Raw genomic sequence first — 19,399 nt, forward strand, 5'->3', positions numbered from 1 at the left:
AACTCCCTTTTGTATCGAAACAAAATATATCTCCCCACTTAAATGTATCGGGCTAAATTAAGCATTTAAATTAAGCATTGAAAAAAAGTTTTCCCTGCTACTATCCGGTATCTTCAATTCTAAATTAATTCAACCACAGTCTTCCTTCATTACACAACAGCAATATGGAAAAAAAAAAAAGAAAAGAAAAAGGAAAAGTTCTCCTAGCAAATGCTAACCCCCTCCCCAGCTCCTTAACTGTGGATGTGTGGATGTGGGCAACAGAAAAGGCACATATGCACAATGACCACAAACCAATCCAAATCCAACATGCAGTGAATCCAAAGTGGTGCTGGCTGCACACTCTGGGGCTGCGACCTGTGGCTTCAATCCTGAGCACACTCTGCTCTGTGCCCACCAGCACCCCATAAACGGCACCTCACACCCAATCTCTGACTGCAGGCAGCTGCAGGCTTGTGAACTGCAGCCTTTCTCAGGGTGTACAGCCTTCTGCTCTCACGGTCTGGCTATAGGACACCAGGACCTGGAATACCTGCCTTTTGCTGCGATTCACATGCTCAGATCACGTAAGGGTGTGATCAGGTTACACATGTTTGATTTTAAAAACTCTTGTTTAGCCGGTGGTGGCGCACGCCTTTAATCCCAGAACTTGGGAGGCAGAGGCAGGTGGATTTCTGAGTTCGAGGCCAGCCTGGTCTACAGAGTGAGTTCCAGGACAACCAGGGCTACACAGAGAAACCCTGTCTCGATAAACAAAAACAAAATAAAAACTGCTGTTTGCACTGCTGACTTGAGCTTCATAAAAACCCTTCTAGAGATTCTGGCTTGAGATTAGGAAAGAAGTCCCATCAGTTTCTAAAATGGCACCCGAGATTATTCTGCCACTTCACAATATATACTTAAACAAAAGCAGTGTTTCAACATCAACAATTACAAAATCAAAATATCAGTTAACTCTGGAAAATGCTGAAGATGTTCTATATCCTGCAGCACCAAATACTCAGCCAAGATCTAATTCTTAAATAAAAAACCAGGCACACTCATCTCACTGGTATGCAAATAATGCTTGTCTTTAGTAAATGACAAAATTATATGCACACCAAAGAAGTATATTAAAGTAATTTCCTTTACGGCTTTCAAGGTTTGATTTGTATACCTGTCTTGTATACTTATCTAAGTCTGGGGTCACATAAAGATTCCTTGGCCAAAAAGAGGTCACTAGTGGAAAGCTTAAGAGCCCCATTCGGCAGGGTTCTTCACACGGTGGCTGTCAACCGTCTGTAAGATCTGATGCCCTCTTCTGGCACACAAGTGTACGTGCAGAGAGAGCACTCATACAGAAAATAAATACATCTTTAAAAAAAGAAAGAAGCCTACTCAGTTACCTCCCACCCCCAGTAACACAGACACACTCTTTAAAAAAGACCAGCTATGCATTTATTTGCATAAAGTCAAAGGACAGACTTAAAATCCAACATAACATCCATGAGGTTTACAGTTAAACTACTGACCCTGTCTTCAGAAGTTGTTGGTTTTCTCTCCTTTCTCAAAGATGGTGTTCTCCCATATGCTTTACATATATGTGTGGAGACGTGAGACATCTATACTTCTTCAGTTTTCACAGAATCAGTATTAAGTCCAAAAAAGTTTTTTTTGATGATGTATCGAACACACTGCAAAATCACATTTCTTTCATGTCGAATATCTGGAGCTAGAAGCTAAAAAGTGAGTTAAAAAGATTAGCTAGTTAAAAAGAAAGTCCAAAAAAACACAACTTAAAATGCTTCCTTCAAGAAAGAGCACCGGACAGTAGACAGATTTATCAAAAGACAATACAAAATGCAGTTCCCTTTCCATTGAGAGCTGGGATACCCTGCTCTCTGAGCAGCACAGATGCTCACATCTGGCTCTGCGTTAGGGACATAGAGCAAAGAGCAGCAAGGCAGATTTACAAGTCATGGCCTTCCCTCTCAGGCCCCACATTACCCCCTGCTGCGGCACTCCTTGAACACTCCTTGGGACGGGGGCACCACTTCAGCACAGGATTTCCTCTCAGCTTGACAAAATAGTCTTTAAAAGTCAGGAAGAAATACTAAAGAGGATCCCTAAAGTTTATATCCAAGTCTACAAACGATCAAAAGGAAGTGTGGTAAATGCAGCAGGAGCTGACGCTAGCTCTAAGAACACCTATTTTCATCTCTCCCCATTTTTGAAATCACAGAGAGAAAGCTAAGATTCCCCCTGGTAGTCCATAAATAAATAAATAAGTAAATAAATAAATAAATAGACACCACTAGGGGACAGTGTTATCTGCCAAAAGGGATTTTATTTCATTTGGATGTTTTTTTAGTATCTAAATCACAGATTAGAAACATCACCCAGTGACCTTTAACTCAGCATTAGATAAACAACTGAAAAATGCATCTGGCTATATCTAGTCATCACACCACAGAGTATGCTCTAGGTCCTATTTAATAAGCAGCAGCTGTGTGCAGGTGACCCTGACAGGACAGACAGGACACCCCAGCTACAGCACAAGCACTGACACGATGAGGTCATGAGAAGATTCTTTCCTTTCAGCAGCATCATTCCCATTACTCAGAAGCAAGACAAACTGCTCCCTTCCTTACAGCTTCAGCGTTCAGGAAATGTTTGACTGCTCAATGCTGATGAAACTATTAAAGCCTAAATCAGATACAAATAAAGGCAGGGCCAGGGCAGGCAATGTGGGGAATGAGACTTACAGTCGGCCACTTAGGACCTGCCTTGACATTTTGGGTTTTTCTTGGCATCTTTTAAAAAATGATTCATTCATTCCTTCAGTCATTCATTTTTATTTTATCTGTATGGGTGTTTTGCTTGCATGTATGCATGTGCATCTGAGGCCTGTGAAACCAGAAGAGGGTATCAGGTCCCCTGTGCAGTTGAGAACGAGCACGTGGTGCTGGGAACTGAACACAGGCGAGGCCTTTGGAAAAGCAGCCAGTGCTCTAAACGGCAGAGCCGTCTCTCTGCAGCTCTCAACAGGCATTTGTATTCTCAATCAGAAAATGATTTCCCTCTGCTCCAGCTTGCCACTGTATTTAGCTGCGCTTCAATGAAAACTTTAACCTTGACACATGGTTCTTAATTGTTATGTCTCTATTTAAATACCCTGGTGTCAAGCAGTGATGAGCGAGAGCTAGCTGTTCTGCATGTACTCAACACCAGATCTCTGCCAAATGCAGCTTTAGCAGTAAGCTGGTACATGGAGGACTCCAAAGAACACACACAGTCTGAAAACACACACACACACAGAGTACCCTGGTGACCCTACTTTTAGGACACAGCATGTAGAAAAACCACTCACCATTTCTAGGAGATATGGGTGACGTGTTCTTGGTTCAAATAATGGGTGGCAGTGTCTCTTTTTCCGCTTAAGGGTTATCTTTCTGAATCCATTCCTCTGGTACCCCCACTTGGATCGTGAGACAGTTCTACCAATTGTCTGAACATTTTGTCTTGGACTTTTGGGAGGACTGCTATGAAGAACATGGTTTTCTGCCAGAACTTCTGCTTCAGTCTTGATGGGAGTTTCTAGTGTAAAAAGCAGGTAAACAACTTAAAAATAACCAAGAGGTACAATAACTCTCCCAGCCACAATACCGGTTACCCGGTAGCTTCCCACCCACCCTCCACCCATCTCCCCCCCCACCTTGAGACAGAGTTTCTCTGCATAGCTTGGTTGTTGTGGAACTTGCTTTGTAGACCAGGCTGGCCTCTAATTCACAGAGCTCCACCTGCCTTTGCCTACTGGATATAGTTGTACCCCCTCTCCCCCACTGCTAGGATTAATCTTTTTTTTTTTTTTTGGATTATTCAGTAATTTATTTTACAACGAAGCCCCAACCCTCACACCAAAATGAACAAAGAAATAAAAAACAGAACAAAAAAGCCTGGTTGCTTAAACTGCCAAGATTAAGGACACTGCCTCGAGTACAGAGAGCTCTCATACAGGACAGACAGTTGGAGCTACTCAAGAGTACTGAATACCAGGGGACAAGAGAGGCGCGGATAAACATAAGCACGTTCTTAGGAAAAAATGAAAGATAAAGAGCACTTAAATAGCAGTGAGGCAGGGCAGACGAACGCTTTAATAAGAAGGGAGAAACTGTAAGCACACCTCCACACGTCTCAAGCTTTACCAACAGACCGCTATCTATGAATGGCTTGAAGACCTGAAAGAGTAAGAACAAGACTCAACTGTCTGACTCTTAAGAGAGGCAGGCGTGCCTCACCACACAGTCTGAACTGATGTCACATCTACCCAGCAGGGAAGCACATGTCCGAAGGATTGTAAGCAGAAGGTAGAACAGTTCAATGCAGAACGGATGGAGACGCAGCACACGCACCCATCAGAAAGCTGCACAGCTCTACCAGCCTGAGAAAGAGACTCAGGGCAAGGGCTGGGGCCAGGCCATGACGGACAGCTTAGACCGCTAAAGGGCTATTTATAATGAACACAAGGCAAAGCAGGCACCGCACACCCCATCTGTCTATGCAGTGCTGGAGAAGACAGGAGGGAAGCCGCTAGTGCCGACCTGACCTGCAAGGCGAGGCGCTGCCTCACAACACTTTCAAAATTTCATGAAGCAGAAAGAAGAATACAAGGCTAGCAGCTCAGTGTCTCCAAGCCTGTGGACCCGAGGTCAGTCCCCGGAGGGACATGGCACAGAGGGAGAGCAGACTTTTACAAACTCTCTTCTGTATGCGTACATGTGCGCACACGCACGTGCGTGTGTAATGGGCTTCCACAAAAACTCAAAGGACAAAGAATTCAGAGATAGAAAGTACAGATGGGAAGGATTCTGCAGTGACGGGCCTGCAGAGGGCGTGGCTGGACACACTGTCCCTCCCACCCCTGCCCGTGCAGCACTTCACCAGGTGTACATACTGGTTTTCTCTGTAATATTCTTTATTTTATGGAACCCTCACTTATTGCCAGGCAGTCAGATTGATGCACAGTTAAAAAACCCAAGACTAGTAACCGGCACCAGGGAAGGGCAGTGGCGGGACCTGAGCCTGTAGCCTGCGGGGTCTGACACTTCCTCCAGGTAGGCAAGTGTCAGGAATGAATTGAAGGTTGGAAACTCGAGCAAAGCTGCAGAGCCCTTGCTTGTGTGGGGAGACCCTCCCTCACAGTGGCTTGGCAATCTGTTCTGGTTGCTGAATGAACGTATAGAACAAACTGAGTTTAATATTTCTTTTGTTTTCAGAATAACCCATATCCTAAATTTCCTAAACCAGGTAAATTAGGAAATTATTAGAATAAAAACGAGGATGTAATGCATCAAGCTTGTATTATTTGGCTAAGGCAACACACAAGGGCAGACTGACAGCTTTGATGCTAATGTTGGAGTCTAAAGTATTTGACGTGACACACAAGGGGAAGTGGTAAGCGAGTGAACATGTATGGACTGGAGAGAATACCACTAATAAAGAAGAAAGAAAAGAAGAAGAAATAAAGAAAAGCAATGAAGAAAAATCAATGAAACTAGAGTTAGTTCCTTGGAAAGATAAATACAGTAAGTTCTGAGCATGAGTAAATAACTGGAGTGTGGGGAGAATCACTACATGAAAAAGTGAAAACTGTACTGTAATCATAAGGAATACTATGAGTGACTGATTTTATACCGGTAAATTCAACTCAGAAGGAACAGGAAACCCAATTAATACTGTTATCTATGAGAGAAATTTAATTCATAATTTAAAACCTTCCCCAAAAAAAGCTGTTCAGATAGCTTCACTGTTGAATTCTTAAAAAAAAAAAAAAAAAAAAAAGTGAAGGAAGAAATTCCACACAAATCCTTAAAAAAGGAAAAGTATCCCAAAACATACCAAACCCAGTGAATCCGAGTACAGACACAAACCTCTATCAAAAGGCCAGCAAGTCAAACCCATCAGCACTTAAAGGCGAGCTACACCAAAACCAAGTAGACTGTCCCACAAATCCAGGTTCACCCGACACCTGAAAGCCGACTTCACAATATTATTGCAATAATGAAGGGGAAAATATAAATACTACACAATTCACAAGTTCTAAGAGAAATGTCTACTCTCCTCTCAAACTATGACTTATATATTTACCGTGAATCAATATGATGTGATGCTCTCCATACTCAAGTTTTATACAGGACCAAATGTGGAAATTATATCTCAAAGGAATTACAGGGCATACATTTTAAGCACAGCCTTGAGTGTCAGATTGCTGTGCTCAAATCAACCTCACTCAAAAGTCTTCTGGTAAGCAGTTTCTGCTTTCACGTCCTCATTTATACAATGAAAACACACAGTGGTACTGAGGTTATGAGGTACTGAGTACAGCACTAGGACAGGGCCCAGCATGAGTAAGCACTGCATGAGCATTTGCCGTGACCACATGACGGATGCTTCTTCAGTGATGAGGAAAAGAGGAAAGAGACATGGAACCGTAAAACAGACCAGCTAGGGATTCTGGATGCACTCTGCAGAGCTCAGGACAGTGGGCACAGCATCGCTGTTATTAACTTAACCTTCAAGTACTGATCACTCAGCCAAGGAACACAAAGGTGAGACGACTCAGAGATTCTACAGTCAATTTTCTGCTAAGGAATGAGGAGATGGGAGCCATTTATATTTTTCTTTCTTGCGGTTTCTGACATCTTTAGCTAACTGTCATATATTAATGTAATGTTTTAACCAGCTATGCCATCCTCTTAAGGTAACTTGTTGATTTGTGGCATTTTACATCAGTTCTCAGCTTGGGACTCTGATCACAGCTGAGCCAGTTTGAAGGAAAAAACAAAAACAAACAAACAAACAAACAAACAAACAAAACCCCACCAGCTGACGGGATCTGTATAAAGTCAGGAAAAGCGGCAGAGCAAAGCACCTGAAACACTCCTTATTCACAATTCTGGCAGCCCCAGATCAAACATCACCTTCCTACTGCTTTAGCCTTGCTTGAGAGCCCTCCTTTAACAAATCCTAAGAAGACAATTAACACTAGATAGCTGGTAGTGACTGGACAGCTTGATAAAGCTAAATTCAAACTACACAAAATACTTCTGGATATCTACGTGTACTAAACAGAGCATTCTCCTTGAAGCAGGGACGTCTAGTAAAAATAAATCCACCTAAAAATCTGATACGTATACTTGCTGCTATGATAAAAGAGCTATGCCTCTCCTGTCCAGAAGGACAACAGGTGACAGCAAACAGGAGCTACAGGGGACGTGATGTAGTTGGCATCTTTCGCCTGTTAGGTCTCCAAACCTAGATTTTTACATAGGTTCTACTACACAGCAATGTTAACTACTACACAGCAATGTCAACACACTTATCCTCTCTAACCCTGAAAACACATAAAACAGAGGTGTGAGATTGTCAAAACTTATTTTCTTTTCTTTCTTCCAATATAAAAACATGGCAGCCTCAAATGGAAGACCTGAGTATGCTGAGTATTAAATGTTTCATCTTCAGAGGGAAAGAAGGAAACATTAGCTCACCTTGTTTTTATGGGACTCAGTAATCTGTTAATAGTTTCCCTTCTTATCATGTTATAAATACAGCTGATAGGGAAGAAATATAATATGTGCTTAAAGAGTAACTTCATCTTCCTATTGGTATGTTAGAAACCAGAGTAAGAAATAAATACTGTTTTTCTTAAAATTTAAAAAGGCCCCCACCTGTTAAGGAATACTCTGATAAAGCCAAAGTAGCTTAAATTTCAAAATCCAAGGAAGCGTTAACAACTACTTGAATAGCCCATTAGCCCATAGCCCGTTTATATCCAAGAGCTCCCATGTCACAGACAGACACACGGACATCAAGTTTCTCACCGAAGCTCCGCTCTTCCACAGTTACATCCTTCAAGTACACAACACTGACTATCTCAGCTGCTAACTTCATCCAGCCTCGTCCTCCCATTCTACATGACTCAGAGCACACACCTTCTCCATAACAAACTCACAGTAGGAAAAGCCTAAAGACGATACCTGGCAGGTCCAGGTTTTGACAATTACAGAACACTGGTTTACTCACTAAGCACACACTACATTACTGATGCAAATCCTGAATTAAAACGATACTGTATCACATCAATAGCCTATCACAGCTTGAGTATGTGACCCTAAAACAGATGCTGGAGCATCACTAACTCCTCAGGTTCAGGAAAGGATTCCATTTCTTCAATCCTTTACAACACACAGGTGAGGGCAGGGAGGCTCAGGAGGTAAGCCACCTGCCCCCCAAGCCTGTGGACCTGGGCCCTCCCTCACATTCAGGGAAAAGGTGGGTGTGGTGGCATGTGCTTCTGCGCAGAGGCAGGTGGATTTCCTAAAGCTACCTGTCCAGTCAGCCTGGGTAGAACTGATAAGGTCTGGGTTCAGTGAGACCCTATCTCAAAAAGAAAGGGGCCGAGGAATTTAGAAAGACAATGAACAGGACCTTTGGCCTCTGCACACTTGTCCATGTGCATATACCCACCTGCGCTCTCTCTCTCTCCTCTCCTCTCTCTCTCTCTCTCTCTCTCTCTCTCTCTCTCTCTCTCTCACACACACACACACACACACACACACACTCACACACACACACACACTGAAAATAAAAATATAATGAAAAACTAAAGCAAATGCAAGCACAAGATCAGGGTCACTTGGAATAAGTGAGATAACTTAATAAATGTATGCTATAAACAGCACTGATACCCAGAGACTTAACGTTCATTTCATTATTTTTAGAGACTAGGTGGATGTGCCCAGGCTGGCCACAAGCTCACTATATAAAGCTAAGGATAACCAAAACTTTCTAATCTTCCTGAGTCCGGGAATGCTATTCATTTACCAAAGCTGCTAACCCTGACAAGGGCCCTAACGCCGGAGAGTATGCTGCACACTGACACATGCCGCAGGCGTCGGCTGTCCCCACCTTACCCTCTGGCTCACTGTCCGACCCCGAGACAGTGCCGTAGCTGCTCATCAGGGAACACAAGGCTGGCGTCACTTCCTTGGGCACTACAGTCCTTTGTGCTTTGTCTTCCTTCTCAGACTCTGCAACAGAAGGGGAGAGAACAGTGACTCACAGAGGGTAGGTCAGAGTTGCCTGCCACTATCAAAAAGAAAGCTGCTGTCTTCTCATCTGTAAGTGAAATAAGAAAAAGTCATCTCTGAGGAGTCTTTTAACCTTTTCCAAGAAATAACTTTGGGAGGGCTGAAAGCTGTCCTTGTTTTAAATCTTAAGCTAAGAAGGTCTTTACTCCAGAGGAGACAGGGACAAATTTAACTATACACAGCCTAGCTAACTCATCACGCTTTGCAGGTTATGGAATTTGGGCCTTTCCAAAATTAACTTAATGACACAGTCTCTGCAATTAACTTACATGTAGCCGGACAGTCAAAACATCCATTCGCATTATTCTGCCAATATCATTAACTCTAAAAACTAGATTTAGGAATAAGTATAATATAAAAATTTCACTTTTAATATTTAAATAAATCAAATTTATTTGAAGCTTTCTATGATCCAGTCAATGAGTTAGTTGAAATGAATGGGCTGAAAACTTCTAAGAATTTAATTCAACAAGACAGCATGAGAATTTGGCAAGTAATAAAGAGCCTGCCAAAGGTAAAGGGTTTAATGGTAGCCCAGAAAGATTCTTTGTACCTCCAGGTCACCAGCGGTTACATCCATTTTTGGCAGTTCCTAAACATCAGCTCTAATCTAAACAGGCCATAAGAACAAAGCTGAGGGAAGACAGTAAGTAACTGTCTGTTTCATGACTAATTCACCCACAGCCAATAGGACGTGTCACAAGACTGAGCATGCAATGCTCATTGAGCCAGTCTAGGGAATCCAGACTTGTCACTGGGAAGGACAGGAATGTCATCATGTGAACACTGGCCTTGCACCTTCATACAAGGCACGCAGAACCACCACCGACACTACCGAATGCTAACTGATGTGCTAACAATATTTTAAAATCCCTCAATGATTTCAAGCCAGATGATCAACTTGTCTTGTATATTAATAAGGAGAACGAGAACACGCAGTTTCTATAAGCACACTATGAGCAAACTAAGCAAGTCTACCGCAACGTGAGCATGCAGTCTGTTCCTCCACTGTCTGAGCAAGCCAGACAACAGTAACTCTTCCAGAGCCTAAAGAAAGACAGCCAAAGTTGTATACTTTAACACCTAGGTTCTATCAACCCCGAGATAGCATATGGCTATTATAGTTCTCCAGCATCACTCGGTTTCCTAAGTGCTGGGATTCTAGGGACAGACCCCACACACACACACCCACAACAGTTTGGTTTGGTTTGGTTTTGACAAATATCACAAAGGATAAGCCCACTGGAGCTCATCAGAGGTCCATGACATCGCTGACTTATTATTTGATTTCTGAGTGACTGATCTAGTTTCTCCATTGTTATCAAGTTAAGATTTCCTTCTTCATTATTCCACTCCTTGAAATGAGGTATCAGACCACAATAAAATTTGAGTATCTACTCAAGTAAAAAGAAACAAAGAACATTTGACATATGTTAAAAACACAGTAATTAATAAGTGTTTGAAGAACATGAACCCTAAAGCAAGAAACAATTATTAAGGTGTTCTAATGGTTATTTTGTATTTCTTTCATTTTGTGTTCTACATGTATGAACTTGTCCCTTGGGCTGGAAATATGGCTCAGTGGTTAAGGACACTTGCTGCTCTTGCAGAGACAGGTTTGGTTCCTAGCACCCACTTAAGGTAGGCCACAACTCTCTATAATTCCAGCCCCAGGGGACCCAACAACCTCTTCTGGCCACTGTGGGCACTGCATATGCCTGCATGCACACACACACACTTTAAAAAAAAAAATCTGTCTCTTTCCTTCATTTTTTTTTGTTGGTTTTTTTTTCTTTTTTCTTCCCCCCCCCACCCCCCCATCATAGGGTTTTGCTGTATAGCCCTGGCTGTCCTGGAACTCAGTCTGTAGACCAGGCTGGCCTCGAACTCAGAAATCCGCCTGCCTCTGCCTCCCAAGTGCTGGGATTAAAGGCATGCGCAACCACTGCCAGGCATATTTATTTATTCAAATACTTATTTAAGTCAGTACAGATTCTTGGCTATAATTTACTATTATTTATTTTGTGACTTCAGTCACTGAAAATCCTTTAGTGCACTCTTCTGAGTATGTCTTATTCCATTCTGTCCTACACTGTATTTACTGAAGACAACCTCCCACTGGACAACCCAGGCCCCCCAGTCTTCTGAGTGTCGGGATCACAGCAATGCGACCTCTATATGTTCTACAGAACTTTATGACCCCACAAGGGGCTCTAGGCTGCCTAGTCTGCCATTTTTCTAGAAGCCTCCAGTTTCAGGAGAAAAGATTTTAAAATTCATAACTTGAGTGTTAACTGTACTCCCAAAAGGGGTGAAAGCTATTGTACACAAACGACTCTTATTACCTCTTATATATTTAAAAGGCACACCACAAGTAGTAACTCTTGAAAGTAAACCAGGCGTGGTGTGCATATGTGTAATTCTGGCACTCAGAAGGCAGAGGCAGGAGAACTGGAAAGTTCAAGGCCCTAGATTACAGAGCAAGAAACCCTATCTCAAGAAAACACACCACCTTCTCCTAATCTACAATAACCATCCCCCCAAAAAAGACACTGAGGTTGAGAGGTGTTATTCCCCAAGTCTGTGAGGTCTGCCTACCAGTTCTCATCTAAATACTTTAGCACTCAATCTGAGGACTGTCAAAGGCACTACACCGACAGATAAAATAACTCAAGAAAAATAAAACAAAACAAAAACAGCTAACCCCTAAATCTGTATAAACAGATTACCAAACAAGATCATGAGAGACACATTGCTAACAGCTAAGCCGGGGTCTTTAGAGGCTGGAGAACAAGAAGGGCAGGTGGGCCGGCACAGCTGCCGTGCTTTCTCACTAAGGCTGGGCTGGTAATCAGGATGATGACCAAGTTCTGATACCCAGGTTTGCCCTCAGCTTCCTGATATGATCTAATTAAAATTGCTGATGAGTAGATATACATTCTGAGGATTTATATAGAAATGACTGTTTTTTATAGAGAAGTTTAGAATTCTCTTAAGATTTATGTGAGAATTTGTTTTGTTTTGTTTTTCGAGACGGGGTTTCTCTGTGTAGTCCTGGCTGTCTGGAACTCACTTTGTAGACCAGGTTGGCCTCGAACTCAGAAATCCACCTGCCTCTGCCTCCCAAGTGCTGGGATTACAGGTGTGCGTCACCACGCCTGGCAGATTATTTTTTTTAAGATAATAAAGTAATTGATCCTTTCTTTAAAGCCACAGATTACAGCCTACCTTCTAGTTAAGAAAAACTGGTTGAGAAAATTACTTTGCTTATTTAAATTTTGTGGATCTATAACTAGTTACTTAGTTGCAAATGTATGTGGGTTCTTGGGAATTTTTTTTCACTTGTAATGCATAAAATGTTTATTTACATGAAGGTGTGGGGAAGGTGTTTTTTCTTACATTTACTCATTGTGATCGTTTACTAGAAGAGAAATAGAATGCAATCACATTATAATTGTTACACTGCTTCAAAGATTTGCTGGGGGCTATACGCTGTGGAAGAAAGTAAAGTTGTTGGGGCTTGCTCACTGGAGTTTGCTCATCTACCAAATGTGTGTATGCATATATGTATATATGATATATGCATATGTGTATATATATGAAGTTTGTTGGAGCCTGCTCTTTGAAGCTTGCTCATCCCCCAAATGTTTATGTGTGTACATATGTATGTAAGATGGCTGGAGACAGCTCACTGTATGTGTACATATGTATGTAAGATGGCTAGAGCCAGCTCACTGGAGCCTTGCTCCATCACCCAGTGTGTGAATGGGTAGGTGTGTGCACGATTATTTCCCCCTTTTCTTTTTCTTTCTTTTTTCACCAGTCTTTTGCAGCGCAGTAGAAATTTTTCTACTTGGCCCCCAGGGGGCATTTCAAACAGCCCAGTCAATTGTCAACACTACACCCTGCCTCAGTTTACCTTGGATGTCAAAGCTGGTCTTTGACAACTTCCACTCTGCTGTCAGGAACCTCTCCCTCTAGAATGATAAGCACAAAATAAACCCTTCCTTCTTTAAGTTGCTTTGGCTATGATGTTTTACGACAGCAACAGAAATGCAATTAATACACTAGTGAATACCACAAAGAGACTAAAGCAAGAACAACAAACCCCCAGTAGCCTAGTAAGCAGAACTGAAAGGAAATCAGATAGCACAGGATCAACATACTCAAAGGTATATATCTGGACTCCAGTCTCCAGAAAAAGATGCCTTCACCTAGTTCAGAGCCACTACTGAAAGCGCACACAGCACTAAGTACAGCAGAGAAGAGGACTTAGGCAGTGATTCCCCAGGCATGACCTGACCTAGAACTACTACCTCATTTAAACCGAGTGCTGCGATCTGGACTAAGTTCCCATGCAGAAAGAGTGAGCGCGGAGGATGTGGGAGGCTGCTACTTTCACTTTTCTGTTGTTGCCCAAGAAGTGGGTTTTTTCCCCTCTGTTTTTGTTGTTGTTGTTTTTGTTTTTTTGAGACAGGGTCTCACTGAGTAGTTCTGATTGGCTGGCAACTCTATGTAGATTAGGCTAGCCATGCCCCAGCTGCCTCTGCATCCTGAATGTCAGGATTAAAGGTATGTCCTCCAGGCCAATGAGGACTTTACTCTTAGAGTGAGCGTGTGCTCAGTGTCAGCTGCCACGAGAAGCACTGCACTGTGTGCCTCAGGGTCAGCACCACCGACAACTAAAAAACGAAATTCCAAAGCTGAGCTGCTGTCCAAGCAACTGCTTCCAAACAGGTGGACAGGCCAGCCACAGTAGCACACGGACTTAAATGCTAACACAGGAGGATAACTCCTAAGTCATTCTGGGTTAAACAGCAAGAGTCTGCATTTAAAAAAATTCTGTCTTTCCTTGGTCTAACCAAAGATAGAGTTTTTGTTTTATTCTTATTTGGAGTGGGTCTTTGCGCATGCCAAACAAGCGATCCTCCAATGAACTACAGGAATAGCCAGAAAGGATCTGTCTAAACTCCTTCCCACATCTTCAGCTTCTATACTCACATTTTTTAGACAAACTCAGACCTTACATTACATGTACAGTACTAGTGCTGAACTAAGAGTCACACTCCTGGATTCAAGTTCTGCCTCTGCAGCAGCTAACAGTGTGAGTACAGAGAACTGCTTGGTCTCTGTGGTCTTAGCTCTAAATGGAAACCAGAATGCCATCTGCACGAAAGGCCCATCTACAGGAAACGAAGCACAGCAAGTGCTTACTCAGGAACTATTAGCTGGGCTTAATTTTTTTTAATTTCCGTTCCTCCTAAGCTCATCCACTGTACTTAACCCAACACTTTACTGAGCCAAGACGGCTCCCCATCCACTCTACCTCAATGCACACAGTGTGTACTTCTGTTATCTCTCACTCAGCTTACCAGAGTCGCTGTGGATCAAAGCACCCAGAGGGTCTACATTAACCATGGGTGGAACTTCGGGCTTTGAATCTCTTTGATTGCCTGGTCCAACGACTGCTCTCTGCCTAGCCCCACCACTTTTCCATTTATGATGTTTACCAGGACTTCTGATCTTCGCCATCTGTGAATGTCTGGACATGCCCTTCATTTTACTAGAGTAAGGAAAAAATGAAGCAAAAGAAACATGGATGTTAAATTGACCACTTAGACCCTAAGATATAAGGAGACCAAAAATAAAAAACCCAAAGACTAATGGTTCACACCCCACAATGTAAAGTTTCAATCATTTCTAGCTACAAGTTTCCACAAGTATTTTGAGCCCTGAAATAGGGCTTTGTTGTGCCATCACTGGCAGATTTTCTTAGCTTGTGGCATTCTCAGAGCGTACATAAGCACATGTCTTAAGAGTTTATATTGTAAAACACACCCATTCTTATTTAATTAAAAAATTACTCCATTTTTAAGGGCTTCAAGGTTTGCAAGCCCTTATAAGCATGCCACCTTCAGCAAATCCTCTCTTCAAGAAACACTCAAGTAAGTCCTATGAGCAGAAGGAAAATGATGTCTGATAGATCTATACACTGAAGAGCAAGCACCTAGGGATCACAGCCATTAGCCACTCAGTCCTCAACTATGTCTGAGCTGCATCACGACCAGCAGACGTGTCTGACACCATCCTGACCCTAAATTCTAGTGACAAGTACTTCCTGTTTTATCTTTTTTAAAAGGACATCATTAAAACCACAAGGGAAGGAAAATTAAGAAGTACATCCCTAATGTCTACAAGCCACTCCGAGTGATTATATATGCAACCAAACTTATAACTCCTATAAATCAAGGATGGCAGGCTATTTGTGTCTGGAGAGGGGGGCTTAGTGGTTAAGAGCAATTGTTCCCTTCCAGAACTGGAGTTCAGTTCCTAGTATCAACACTGGGTGGTTCACAATTGCCTATAACTCTAACTCCCAAGATCTTACACGCCCTTATAGCCTCTATAGGCACTGCAATTATGCACACAATTCAGAGCACCCCCCACCCCACATAATTAGAAAAAAAATTAAAAACAGTCAAACACTTGAAGTGATATTTCACCAAAAGAATAAGTACGTAAGATGCTCGGTATTATTAGTAACATTACCAAGCAGAGAGACCATCTGCAATGAGCAGAAGTGTAAATCAATTCAACCACTTGGGAAACTATTAAAACTAATCATATAGATAACCTACAACATACTGTCACATGAAAAATAAAAATGAACATTAATGTCCACAAAAGAAATGTACAAGAGTTTGTTGGAATCTGAATTCCAACAACCTAAACTGAAAATAAGCTATCATCTACCAAGAGAATACCTGTAAATTCTTACAACTGAGTGATATGTAATATGTAATGAATTTACAACTGTATGTATAGCATGTGTGTGCCTCAAAAAGCACATTTATTCAAGAATGTATATATGATTTCATTTACATAATTATAATAACAGGAGTAATTAATGATAATTAAAAACCAAAACAGGGCCAAAGCTCATGGGGAAACCCTGAACAGGACAGGGCTAAGGGAGCTTGGTGAGCAAGGACATTCTGCATGTCAGTCTGTCAGTCTATGTGCTAGGTACATGGATGTGTAGAGTGTTTGTGCTAGCAAGTCTGTGTGTGTGTGTGTGTGTGTGTGTGTGAGAGAGAGAGAGAGAGAGAGAGAGAGAGAGAGAGAGAGAGAGAGAGCATCAAGTAGTGCATTTAGGATTTGTGGATTTGTATATTTAAATTGTAAGGCCAGTAAAACAAAATGGAAAAATTCTGAACAAGAAAGCGAGAGTGGAGGAGACATCACGTTTTCCTGACAGGAGAGCATGGCCGGCTGTATAACAGATCTACTTTTTATTAATAAGCAGCTGGCTAACTGCTTGAATGACAACAGGGAATTGACTGAAACAATCCTGTGGACCATCCTTGATTATGCTTCCTACACATACAAGTAAGAACTTGCTTGTCTGCAGAAGCACAGGGCAGTGTGTCCTCGGTAGAGACAGTGCTGTCATCCCTGTGCTGATCAACAGGGCAGCATGGAGGGAAAGGATTGGTCAAATCCTATCACATGCATAGAGGGTAGTGGATTTAAGATATAATTTAAACACTTTTTAAAGCAAAAGTTACAGAGCAAGATTTCAGAATGGGATCACAGAATGTGAAGAGGCTGGTGTCCTCTCTCTCGTTCCCATAACCATGGAACACAGAGGATGCCCATGGACAGTGTCATGGAACTCACCCATACTGCGTGGTTGTCAACACTTCTCCTCTCTTTTCCTTCTCCAGTTGTAACTTTTTCTTCCTTTCGATATTGGCCAGAGTTGGGTAGTTTCTAGGAAAAAAAATGTAAAAAACTTATCACAAACTTCCAATTACTCCTAAAATTTAGGAGAAAATTCAGTTCATGCGTCAGTGTCTCAGCGGTCCACACAACTCTGCACCCAGGTGAGGAGTGTGTGCACTAACTCATGCAGCACGTGGGACCTGCTCTAATGTCTCTGCTTAGCATGCACCACACACAGACAAACAACCTGCCTAACCAATTACTTTTGCAGATACATACCATGCACAGAGTCACCAACATAAGAGACAGTTCTCAAACAACCGTCTACTGAGGAAGACAGAAAAAGCCTAAAAATAGCAGCTGTGCCTAAGACAAAATATAATTAAGTACCCAGGAGAGTACACTTTTCTTTTGGGTGGGAAAGATATTTCAAGATGAACTCCACAAAGAAATGGGCATAAATGTACTGGTCCAAATCAGTGTCAACAGAGAGCTCTCAGTGGAAGGCTTTGGAGCATCAGTAAGTAAGCTAAGTAACACAGGCAACTCAAGATCACACGAAGAGTGACCATTACCACCAGGGAATTGCTTTATATGAAATATAAATTAACTACAGGGAACTGAGTTCCAAAGGAGGCTCAACCCGCAGTGTTGTACTCAATCCAACAGGTGATCGCAAACCACAGAGAAGTTCTAAAGAGCTGACTAAAAAGCACTGTTATTCAAAGGGTTCAATTCCTAGCACCCACCTAGGGGCTTACAACATCTATAACTCATTTTCAGGGAACCCAACACCCTCCTCTGACCTCCCTGGGCAATAGGTACACACATGGTGCAGAGACATACACATTTATACACATGAAATAAACCACTTTGCTGGATATAGTAGCACACACCTTTAATCCCACCACTCAGGAGGCCGAGGCAGACGGAGCTCTTGAGTTTGAGGCCTGCTTGGTGGAACTCACACAGTAAGTTCCAAGACAGCCAGGGCTATAGACAGAGACCCTGTCTAAAAAAATAAGAAAGGAACAAAAAGAAGAAAAAAAAGGAGAGAGGAGAAGGAGAGGGAAGGGGAAGGGGCGGGGGAGGAAGAGGGAGAGGGAGAGGGGGAGAAGAGGGGGAGAGAGAGAGAGAGAGAGAGAGAGAGAGAGAATGAGAATGAGAATATGAATTCTAGGCATGCACACCACTGTGAGAGAGATTCCATTTCTTAGCACAGGCTGTATGGAGATGCTAGCCCTAAAATTGGACTGACACAAACCTTCATAGTATAGGAAACATGGAGGAGAGAAAGACAGCTGTCACTCAGGCTGGTGATCATCAGAAACACCAACTAAAGTTCTGCCACTTCTATCTACCTATCACTGGACTGGGCATCTAGCTCACAGTGAGAAGGCTTAGCATGCGCATGCCCTCGGTCTGACCCTCACAAGCAGTGAACTAACATACCATCTGCATGACTAGCTCATGGAACACACACAGTGACAGCCACAGGTCAGTGATCCCGTGGTCTGGAAACAAGACTGGAAAAGGCTTTGGAGAGTGATGAGAGAACAGGCAAAGGCAGTGAATTCAGTAAGGACAGTGCAGAGCATGTCCCAGCTATGAATAGTGGCTGTCTGTAAGGAGGTGACAATGACAGCATGGGCTATAAAGAGCAAGGCCATATAAGATGAGAACCTGACAGCAGTCAATGAAAGATACTTGTGAAAAACAAGCACCACCTAAGGCCTCACAAAGTGGCACTTGGATGAGTGTGACCTCTTCCCCGACACTCAAGGCACTGTGTCAGGTTGGTGGAAAAGCGATGCTGAGGAAAAAGAAGCTGATGCTGAGGAAAAACCAAAAAGAAACTCCAAGGTGATTAGGAGGGAGGAAATAAAGCCCCTGTAGGAAGACAGAAGCCATGGCAGAGGGGCTGGCCTTGGCTACTTAGTGGGCTCTTTGTACAATCCCAGTATGGTCACTGCATGGCTGCCTAAGAGATGAGAAGCGCTTAGAGAGCAGCCCTCAGGGAGGATGGGCGGCTGGCAGCGCGCTCCATCTGCATGCGGGACAGAGAGAGGCCGGACACCGCAGACCTGTGGTGAAGGCACCAGCCCAGGGCTACTAACTGCCCTCCATGCAAAGGGGGCAGCTCAGCGTCCTACAACACATGAGGAAAACACACAAATGTTCCTGGGGAAGTAATCGGTCATGTCTTAAGAGTCTGCAGCTCTGTGCATGTGTGACTTACTGCAGTGTCTCCTGCTGTAGGACAGCAGTGTCAAAGGTGAGACTTTCAGTGTCCTTCTGTTTGGGGTTTTTTTAACCCTAAACCACCCTTTCTCCCTGTCCTAGTTTTCCTCACTATCCCAAGTGGTGTGCTGACACTATCACTCATGTCTCCTGTCCTTGTGTTTCTTGCCTCTGACGTGTCCCTGCCTATCCTGGGTCTCCAGTGATGTCCTTATGGAGTGGAACCCACTACTGGGTGAAAATGTGCCAACTGCTACCGCTGCACAGTGAGCCTGTGCTCAGACTGCGGCTACCCTTTTCTCCTC

The 19,399-nt window shown here is 42.9% G+C and overlaps 1 protein-coding gene and 1 long non-coding RNA gene across 2 annotated transcripts in view; one reads left to right on the forward strand and one right to left on the reverse strand.

The window, feature by feature from the left end:
* LOC127691277 (uncharacterized) overlaps window positions 1–19,399 on the forward strand; it is a 37,099-nt gene that overhangs the window by 16,201 nt on the left and 1,499 nt on the right. The gene's annotated exons all lie outside the window — the stretch shown is intronic.
* The window catches only part of Nufip1 (nuclear FMR1 interacting protein 1), a 29,025-nt gene continuing 11,040 nt past the window's right edge, over window positions 1,415–19,399 (reverse strand). Inside the window, exons 6-10 of the mRNA XM_052190916.1 lie at window positions 16,809–16,901; window positions 14,501–14,691; window positions 8,952–9,068; window positions 3,350–3,576; window positions 1,415–1,718 (exon numbers count right to left, since the gene is read on the reverse strand). Of these exons, the coding sequence (XP_052046876.1) occupies window positions 1,602–1,718; window positions 3,350–3,576; window positions 8,952–9,068; window positions 14,501–14,691; window positions 16,809–16,901 (745 nt within the window). The 3' untranslated portion in view covers window positions 1,415–1,601. The remainder of the gene's footprint in view (window positions 1,719–3,349; window positions 3,577–8,951; window positions 9,069–14,500; window positions 14,692–16,808; window positions 16,902–19,399) is intronic.

This window comes from Apodemus sylvaticus, chromosome 8 (assembly GCF_947179515.1).
Source record: "Apodemus sylvaticus chromosome 8, mApoSyl1.1, whole genome shotgun sequence".
Taxonomy (NCBI): Eukaryota; Metazoa; Chordata; class Mammalia; order Rodentia; family Muridae; genus Apodemus; species Apodemus sylvaticus.